At 47.3% G+C, this 9,710-nt stretch overlaps 1 protein-coding gene across 1 annotated transcript; it reads left to right on the top strand.

Moving 5' to 3' along the window:
• Positions 1-118: 118 nt before the first annotated feature.
• On the top strand, positions 119-8,383 carry LOC104493764 (cytochrome P450 2D17). Its single transcript, XM_010136496.1, has 9 exons — positions 119-331; positions 2,133-2,304; positions 3,035-3,184; positions 3,778-3,938; positions 4,088-4,261; positions 6,087-6,228; positions 6,817-7,004; positions 7,937-8,078; positions 8,205-8,383. Exons 1-9 carry the CDS (start codon positions 119-121, stop codon positions 8,381-8,383), a joined length of 1,521 nt encoding a protein of 506 aa, XP_010134798.1.
• The last annotated feature ends 1,327 nt before the right edge of the window (positions 8,384-9,710 follow it).

The raw sequence follows: 9,710 nt of genomic DNA, 5'->3' as shown, positions 1-9,710 counted from the left end.
AGGAGAGGAGAGGAGAGGAGAGGAGAGGAGAGGAGAGGAGAGGAGAGGAGAGGAGGCAAAAAGAAGCAGAAACAGTCTTGGGGCAAAAGGGAAGACTAAGGAGTAGAGAGGCTACGAAATGTCATTGCTCCTGTGGCTGGGGTCCCAGCTGTCATCCTGCTGGAGCAACATGTCTATACTGGGAGTTTTTCTTACAGTCTTTGCTTTACTTTTTGACTTCACGAAGCGCAGGAAGAAGTGGAAGCATTACCCGCCAGGCCCAATGTCGCTGCCGTTCATTGGGACCATGCTGCACGTTGACTTCTGCAACCCCCACCTCTCCTTCAAACAGGTGAGTGCTGGCCCCCTCAGCAGAGCACTCCTCACACACCATGGGCACAAGCAGGGGTGGGGATGCCCTGGTACAATCTACCCTTGCACAAAACTGAAGGGCAATCCCTCTCCAAAGTCCAGGATGACGTTACTGCCTAAGGACACTGCCTGGCCCTTACAGATAAAGAGATAATCACACACCACCACTCCCCAGCCTCCATCTCCCAGTCTCTGCGTGAGCTTGGTGGGAGATGCTGCTGTGCCCCCAAGGATGGGTGATGCGTGCTCTGCTGTAGAGCTGGCCACCAACAGGTGGGCAGGTGTGAGGACAAGGGTACAGGGAGATGTGCAAACAAGGGAGGAAAAGCAAGTATCCGTGGGCTGGGGGTGCGGCTGCAGGGATGGCAGGCTTCCCTGCGAGTTATGCAGGCATGCCTACAGGCGTGTGACAGTTGCAGTTAAAGGCGCCAGCTTGCCGGATTTGCCCCAGCAGCAATGCCCAAAATCTGGGAAGCATTCCTTTTCAAAGCCAGGGCTCAGTTTTCCTCAAAGGAAAAGCACAGCACAGCTTGCAGCGGATAAACCACAGGGGTGTGGTGCTTCAGTCTGCAAACTCTGACGGCCTTTTCTCTAGGAGGGCACTGTTCAGCCATCTGTCCAAACTCTGCCAAATGGAGAAACTAAATACAGCGTTGGTATTATTTGCTTGGATAGAGTCGAAAAGATTACCATTTTCAAATCACATCGCGTCAGGGTCGCGCTAACCACAATCTTGACCAGCAATCACTTTTAGTGATGTATTTCTAGTGCCACTGAAGTGCTAACTCCCTTTCCAACCCCACTGCAAATGCAGCCTTAAGTCCTGCCATTCCTTTCATTGCTACAATGCAGAAATGAAGACAGCTTATAAAAAAAAAACAAAAGAAAAAAAAGGAAAAAAAAAGACAGGAAGAAGAAAAAGAAAACAGAGGACAGTCTGTGGGGCACTGCTACTGTTGCACTGTCCTCCAACAACTTGCTCCCGAGCACTTTGTTTGGTGTTACTGACTAGCAGGGGAGCTTTGACCTGCCTTCCCGGGAGCCAAGGGGCTTGTCTACCTAGAGGAGGGTTAGCTCCATGGCAAGCTCCCATGGTGAGGGTATGGCTGACAGGCTCCTTCCCTGTGCAGCCATCCTGCTGTCAGCACTATGTCTCTTAGAGATTGCTACAGATGTAGAGTATGCGCCAGTTACAGTCTCATTAGACACGTACGCTCCTTTTAGGGAGAAAGTTGACCTGAGACTCCCGCGTGGAATTGCCTCTCCCAGCTGTTGTTGGGGAACCAGGCTCTGGGCAGATCTTTAGGATCAAATGTATATTAAAAAAAAATAATTACACATCACCTTATCACCGATACTTCCTTCTAGCAGAAGTAGACTAACTCAAAACTTGCCTACTCTTTCAGATAAAAATAAATACAAGTATTAGGAAATAATCTGCTGTTGACTATGTAGCATTTGAAAATCCACCAAAAAAGGTCCTTGACCTTGTGTCATCAGACAAAATCCGACATCCTTGCACAATGGTCGTGGCAACAGTTCAGCCAGGAAAGGCATATTCAGACTCTCTCCATTCACAGAGCACTGATCCCTGCTTCAGCTGCTGCTTGGCACCTCTCCAAGCTGTTGCACTGCAGTCAAAGATGAAAGATCAGCTGAAAGTCTCCTGAAAAAAGCACCTCAAAAGTCACTACACAGAAGAGGCCCTAAGGAAGGATATGGTGACATTTTTGACATTACATTCAGCTCACTTTCAGAAATGTACTTTTTTATCTTGGCAGCTTCACAAAAAGTATGGAAACATCTTCCACCTCCAGAACTGCTGGACCAACCTGGTAGTACTGAACGGGTATAAAACAGTGAAGGAAGCCCTGGTCCACAGATCAGAGGACTTTGCTGACCGACCATACTTTCCAATGTATGAACATGTGGGCTATGGAAAAAAATCTGAAGGCAAGCCTCTTGGAAATGGACATTGCCCACTGACGTTAGTACAAGGAGGACTGGGTAGATGGTGGGTAGATGGAAGATTTTCTCAGCACAGTGCCACCTTCTCTAATCAGTCTCCTTGGATGTGTGCCACCCTTTGGATGTGACAGAAACACATTTGATGACAAGGAGGCTCTCCTTAGTGGCTGTAGTACAGCTCCAGGTGCTAGCACACGCCTTCTCACCAGTGTTAGGACACAGTTGGTGGCACAACTTTCCTGCCAGCGTTGGAGCTGGTAGTACCCAACACCCAGTGACCAGCGCTTATGCTCACACACTATGTGCACGTCATTGTCATCGCACACACACACACAAAAAAGTAACCTTCTTGCAGGGCAGAGTATTATCCAGCATCCAGCCTGTCTCTCTCATGGTCAGCTCCTGTGTGGCAGCACAAGCTGCTACCCGGTTAACACAAGATCAGGGTGCAGTGCTCATGGTTTGGGGGGGTGGGATTGGTACCTTTATCCTTAGCAGCACTTGTTGCTCTCACTGACTCCCTCCTCCGCCTTCACTAGCCTTAGAAGGTGCAGCAATCCGTTTTTAGAATTACTATATGAACAAAGTTGTACAAGTTCAGACTCATCTGTCCACGAAGACCTGTACATCCAAACTCACATTTGCTATTCTCTAGTGAACTTTGCTTGATGTATGCGTCAGAGCCCCTAACATTTCTTCTCATCCACAATTGCAGGGATTGTTGTAGCGAGATATGGGCATACCTGGAAGGAGGTAAGGAAGTTCACGCTCACTACCTTGAGGAACTTTGGCATGGGAAAGAAATCCTTGGAGGAACGAGTGACAGAGGAAGCAGGATTTCTGTGCGCTGCAATCAATTCTGAAGGTTTGTCCCACCCAGAAAGATGGGGAAATCACAGAAAAAGGCGATACAGTGATGCACAGAGAGAAGTAATGCTACAGCCACTCTCAGTTGCATGCAGTGCTCTCTTCCTAAGCAAACACATTAGAGACCCTGCTCTACCTTGAAGGCACTTCTGCTTTACACAGCAAACTAATCCATTTGAACCAGGAATCAAATCGGAAATAAATAAAGAAGCAAAATATAATTATTCCCAGAGCTGTGTAACTATTACCTTTATGAAGTTCAGTGGAACATATTGATATTATCACATGCAATAAAAGTGCAGCTGAGAGTGTTCATAGCACATCGCTTGTCATCTAGGCATGAAGCGAAGTGTTATCTGTCAAGTCACAGAACAACCCTGCAACTCAGCTTTTCTTGGGAGTTTTCTCCTTTAAACTGTAGTAGGAGATGAGAAGATCTTCACTTCCTAGTATGATGCACTTGTAGATTAAGTGGTTTGAGAGGTTTTTCTCTTGAAGGCATCCAGGAGGCATTTTCTCATTGCTGACAGCTGAGGTGCAACAGCTTGGTGTGGCTTAGCTTTATTGCTTGGTCTCCATTTCCATTTTTAGGTCATCCTTTCGATTTACGTCTTCTTGTAAATAATGCAGTCTGCAACGTGATCTGCACCACCATCTATGCAGAGCGTTTCGACTACGGTGATGAGACATTCAAGAAGCTGTTACATTTGTTTGAAAAATCCCTGGAAGAAGAAGCTGGATTCCTGACTCAGGTAAACCAAGGGGGTAATACGTTCTGTAAGAAGCTGCCCTCTCTAAGAAGTTGCTTGAGATCATTGTGTTTTCGTAATTTTTCTTTTTGCATCACACAGTATCTTCTCCCTCTCTCTCTCTCTCTCTCTCTTTGGTTCTGACATCCCAGCTTCTTAACAACGTGCCCATTTTGTTGCGCATCCCTGGAGTGGCACAGAAAGCCTTTCAAGGGCAAAAGGCATTCATGGACTTCATAGACGTGCTCATAAATAAGCACATGGAGACCTGGAATCCTGCCTACATCCGAGATTTCACTGATGCGTTTTTGAAGGAAATGGAGAAGGTATGTGGGGTAGGGTGACTCCAGCAGAACCTCAGGATCTAGGGGCAATTCCTCTGCCTCTTTAAGCTTCTAGATAGAAGCTGACTTTCCTCATAAAGCTGCAGAAAACCTCTTATTAACTAATTTCCTCTTTCTCATTCCACATTGTATCTTGAGAAGAAAGGCATTAACATCTTCATGCTGCAACCTCCTTTACTGTATTAAAAGACCACATTATCTGCTGAAGTTCCTGTTCCCATTTTCTACCTTCACACTGCCCTCAGAGTCTAGCAACTCCCTTCTTTCCAGCCTGCACCATTTTGAAGGCATCTGAAAGGCGATGATTGAGAATTCACTAATATTTCTAAGTTCGTGCCAGGAGACAAGTCAACATGCAAGATTCTGTGTGTGCCAGTGCCTTAATGACTGATGTCTCAAAATCAGCTACAAAACTGCAGCAACAACTGCCTTTTTGCCATCTTTGCCCAGTTCGTAGCCTGTCTTTAAACAAATGATGACTTGGAAATGCAGCATCTCCTTCAGGATGTGTGTCGTTGAATTGCTTGCTAAGAACCAGTTCCCTACAGGTCAGATGAAGGCCTATGTCTGAACCTCACTGAAATAAAAGGACTCTTCCCTTTGATTCAGTCAGGCATGAAGTCAGCATAAAACCAAAGGTACTTGTGTCAGCCCATCCCTCCGCCATATGTTCATGCACATCAATTCACTAAATTTCAAGGGCCAGATGAGCAACAGTAGCAAATTCTGCCTGCAGATTGCTTCCGCCATCCGAGTCCTGGGGCTGGACTGCTGCTCTGCATAATGAACCCTGCTGTGATGCGGCTGCCTGGCACCTCCAGTCCATGCATCAGTCTCCTCCAGCTCGCAAGGGCAGAGCAGCGTGACCTACGTTACTCTCCACTAAGCAATGCCGTTTAAGAGTGGATGCGAGTCTGACCATGTTGCCTCTTGTCACACCTCTTTTTCTGCTCACTAAGGCCCCGGGATAAGCCAGTCTTATAAATCCCTCTACTGCATTACCTTTGGTTAGGTCAGCCCCATTGCTCCCTTGCCAAAGACACGCTATTGGAATAACAGCTGAGTCTTGAACGCCTTATTAATTGCTATCCATATTACAAGAGCATCAAAATACACAGAATAACTTAACAGAAGCTAGTCCCTAGGAAAGGGAAGTATAAAGAGGATTAGAAAAGACAAGCAGATGAACTCATGCAGAGAACTTGTCATACCTCATATGCTAACAAATCTGAGCTCAATTAGCATTTGGACAAGAGACCAGTTTTGCTGAAATTGGTGTTGCAGACTTAACAGGGAGCAATGATACCCTGATTTTTTTTCCTGGTGACTGTAAGAAAACAGCAGGGCAGAAGCAGCCAGAATCTGTAACACATAGCTATAGATAACTCCCTCAAAATACTGTTGATTTCACATTTGCCACATCAATGCAGCCTCCTCTCTGGTTTATGGTCTGATCAAACCCGAATAACTGTGTTCCACCTCCTCTGGGGGAGGATGTTAGGCAAGTGGCAGGGGCCTGCTCTCCGAGTTGAGAGCACAAGGCACTCACTTCTGTCCTGAAGGTAGGTGTATCATACAACTCTCAGGATACGGGAGGTGACTGATGACTTTCAAATACAGGAAGTAACAGGGTTACCGAAGTACATCTGTCACACACAGACCATTGCCTGTGTTGTGCCCTACTCTCCCATGGAACTTCTTGGTCAGCAAAACTGGGTGTAGTACTTCTCAGTACTTCCCTGGAACAATGGTCCTGTCATCCAGTAAGAACCCCAGCTCAAGTGTCCCACTTGTTTGCTCTCTACAGGGCAAGGAGGCTGAAGAGAACGGTTTCAACTATAACAATCTTCGTATGGTGACCGCAGATTTGTTTGCAGCTGGTTCTGAGACTACCTCCACCACTCTCCGGTGGGCAGTTCTGTACATGCTTCTCCACCCAGAAATACAGAGTAAGTCAGAAGACAGGCAGAGGTATGGCATCTTCCCTTCAGCTCCCATTTTTCTGTGAGGAGACTGAACATCTTCTCTCTGGGGTTTGGGGATTTTGCAGCCAGGAACATCTTTGGTGATTGCTGCTCTAGCAAAAGCCAGGAGAAACACTTCCCAATCATAGCTGTTCTGGCAGGGACTGGTGGCAGAGAGGGAAGCCCTGATAAAGACTGGAGATGGAAGGGCAAGTTTGCTCTTGCCTTCATTTCAAAGGTTACGTGGGGACTTTCGGTGGCCAGATTACCCTCTTTCCGGTACTCAGAATGGGTGCTAATCTGTTTTAATTATCTGATGCTGCATGCTCAGGTATCCTTTCAACTGCACGTAAGAGAAGTAAGGTAGCATGCCAAGTGACACTACGCACAAAGAATAGTTACACAGATAGCTCTGAGCAACTGAAGACAAATGCATTCCCCTCTTCCTTTCTCTAATTGCTTATCCTGCCCGCAGCCAGTGTCTGCAATCTCATGGCACCAGCCTCCCTACAGCTTGTACCAGCCCCCTCTGTTTATCCAAGGTGCTCTAATTCTTAGCTGTGCTGCTTTCAGGTAAGGTCCAAGCAGAGATTGATAAGGTGATTGGCAGGGAGCGATCACCCACCATGAAGGACCAGGCGAGCTTGCCCTACACCAACGCTGTGATCCATGAAGTGCAACGCTATGGTGATATCACTCCTGTTGGAATACCTCACATGACGTACCGGGACACGGAGTTGCAAGGCTTCTTCATTCCCAAGGTGACCATGACCAGATAGGCAATGCAGTATCCTCTCCCTGTGCGGCCACGAGGCATGGGGTGTGAGTGACCCCACACAACTCTGCAGTGTTGCGCTTTCAGGCCCAAGTAGGCGAGCACTGAAGTAGGACATTTTGAAATGCTAGATCTGGGTAGATGGTCACATTTGTGCTCTAGGCTTGGACCAGTTATGTGGGAGTCCAGCTGCAGTGGCAGCTTAGTGCAAAGATTTGCTTTGCTCCTGATGAGTTGTGACATTCACTTGCCTTCCACCATGCTGGAAGGAGAAAGCAACGGAGTCTAACAGGCTCTCTGGAGGCACGCAACACCAGCTTACTGGCTTTCCTAAGATGGTAGCATTTAAAATCTAAAGCTCTGAAGCTATTCAGATGCCACCAGCATTCGGTCTCTTGCCATTGTGAGAGGCAGCTGCCCTGGTAGCAGTGGTAGCCATACAAACCTGGGATTGTTTTTTAGCCTTGCAGTATCTCCTCTGGCTTAGACCACTGACATATGAAACAGGAAAGCTCCACAATTTCCCACGGCCCCTGCGAAAGCTGGTCTTTGAAGTCTGTCAGTCAGCTTTTTCTCTTCAGCTATAAAACAAGTCCTGGAGGATCTGAGCAGCAGAGGTGGTTTCCACTATGTAGCAATGAAATTGGCACCTGCACGCAATGGCCTTCGTAAGGATACAAACTGCAAAAGTTTAGATGCTTCAGGGCACAGGGCAGGCACCATATGTCATTGGAGAAGTGCCCTGCTCTGCCTCTGCTCTCAGTACGGTACAGGAGATGGACGCCTTATGCTGAAGCACCAAATGGTGGTTGCTATTAGATGGGAGACATGGACTAAAGAGGGACCAGCACTGACTCACTGTGCCAAGATAATGCTGCTGCTCTCTCCTAAGTTGTTTCCTCTTGTGCGGGAGCGCAGGGGACGACAATCATCACCAACTTGTCTTCTGTGCTGAAAGATGAGGCGGTCTGGGAGAAGCCGAATGAGTTTTACCCCGAACACTTTCTGGATGCCAATGGGCAGTTTGTGAAACCAGCGGCCTTCCTGCCTTTCTCAGCAGGTAGGAGGAGGAGGTAAACCTGAGGCGAGAACCAGCCGGCAGGAGGGGTGATCTGCTCCTCCCACAGCGATTCCAGCATGGTTTCATGTCCTCTTTCACAGATATTTTCTACTCCCTCTCTTGCAGGTCGCCGTGCATGCGTGGGGGAACAGTTGGCCAGAATGGAGCTTTTTATTTTCTTTACAACTCTCCTGCAGAAATTCACCTTTGTGCTCCCTGAGGGCCAGCCCAGACCACGGGAGGATGGTCACTTTGCCCTCACGCACTCCCCACACCCATACCTGGTGCGAGCTGTCCCAAGATAAGTGCACACCGCTTCCCTTTCACTCACAGACCACCACCACCAACGCAAACTCTGCGGAAATATTGCAGGTCCAAGCAGGATCACGCTGGGTTGCGCTCAAGACCGCTCAAGTCTGTGCAGATGTTCCCAGCTGTGTAAAGTAAGGATACAGTCCAGTATACAGTTTAGCTTAACTCCAGTCCTCGATCTTGAATCAGCCAGCCATAGCAAGTTAAGAATGCCCATCGAGTGTGCAAGTACCTGTATGCCTGATGCACACAGCTACTGAACGAATTATTAGTCCTGAACTAGTTCTACTGAAATACAAGGGTATTCTGGGTAAAAGACAACTCTGGGGTCTTGCAAATTCTTGGAACCAAAAAATTTGGAAAAATCTTGCCAGGTACTCCTGGCCCACCCTTTTCCTTGTTAGCCCCACTGCATACCCAGCCGTAGGTATGCTCTGCCTTCCATGCGGAGCCGTCCCACAGCAGCGTGTGCCTCGGCTCCGGTGCCCAGGGGGGCCCAGCTCTGGCTGGTTCCTGAAAGAACAGTCAGCAGATGTGGCATGTACTGCTGGTGAGCAGGGCGAGTGCTTCAGCTCTGACAAAGTGACTTCTAAATGCAGTTTCAGAGCAGTGCTCCCGAAAAATCTCACCGTCTGATACATACGTATCCCCTCCATTCCTTCCTGTTTATTGCATACTCCTGTCTGTTGCACCTGTACCGCACTGCCTCCATTTATAGCCCCAAAGAAAGGAAGACGTAATCCTGGCAACCCTCATGTCATGCTGTATCTTAGAGATATAGCATATACCAAGAAGCCGCACATAAATAATCCATATGGTATTTCAGCCACAGAAGCAGGTCATTCGTGAAATACAGAAATTCCTATAAATACATTTCAAGAGAAATCCTTGGATGGAGTTCTAGATTTACCATCTTCTCTAATTAGGTCCTGAAAACTGGGGTTTTTTCGGCATTACAATAAGTCAGCTCTTGGGCAGGTTTGGAAGGCACAAAGGAATGGAGTTACACTGTTTGAAACAATATGGCTGTAGATTTCAGAGCCCCCTTTCGCTTTCTTCCTGCAATATTCCTGACAAATTGTTTTGGAAGGTGTTAAGGCATGTTGACGTTTAGATTAGCAGTAGCTACCTTTTAACTCCACGGCTGAAAAGGCCACAGTATGAAGATGCTTCTACACATAACAACAACTAAAAAAACCCTTCATAAACTGAGTATATGTGTGCGCACACATTCGTATCTGTCTTACCAACAGTAATTTTGGAAGCTATGAAAGCTATTGAATTATGCAAATACTTACTAATACCATTAAGATTTATACT

The sequence above is a fragment of the Buceros rhinoceros genome, unplaced genomic scaffold, assembly GCF_000710305.1.
Source record: "Buceros rhinoceros silvestris isolate BGI_N320 unplaced genomic scaffold, ASM71030v1 scaffold27595, whole genome shotgun sequence".
In the NCBI taxonomy this organism is placed as follows: Eukaryota; Metazoa; Chordata; class Aves; order Bucerotiformes; family Bucerotidae; genus Buceros; species Buceros rhinoceros.
This window is presented reverse-complemented; position numbering and strand designations above follow the sequence as displayed.

Coding starts and splice junctions, on each gene's coding strand:
- LOC104493764 (XM_010136496.1), top strand. CDS start 119: ATGTCATTGCTCCTGTGGCTGGGGTCCCAGCTGTCATCCTGCTGGAGC. Junction 2,305..3,034: donor CTATGGAAAAAAATCTGAAG/GCAAGCCTCTTG, acceptor CCACAATTGCAG/GGATTGTTGTAGCGAGATAT. Junction 7,005..7,936: donor AAGGCTTCTTCATTCCCAAG/GTGACCATGACC, acceptor GCGGGAGCGCAG/GGGACGACAATCATCACCAA.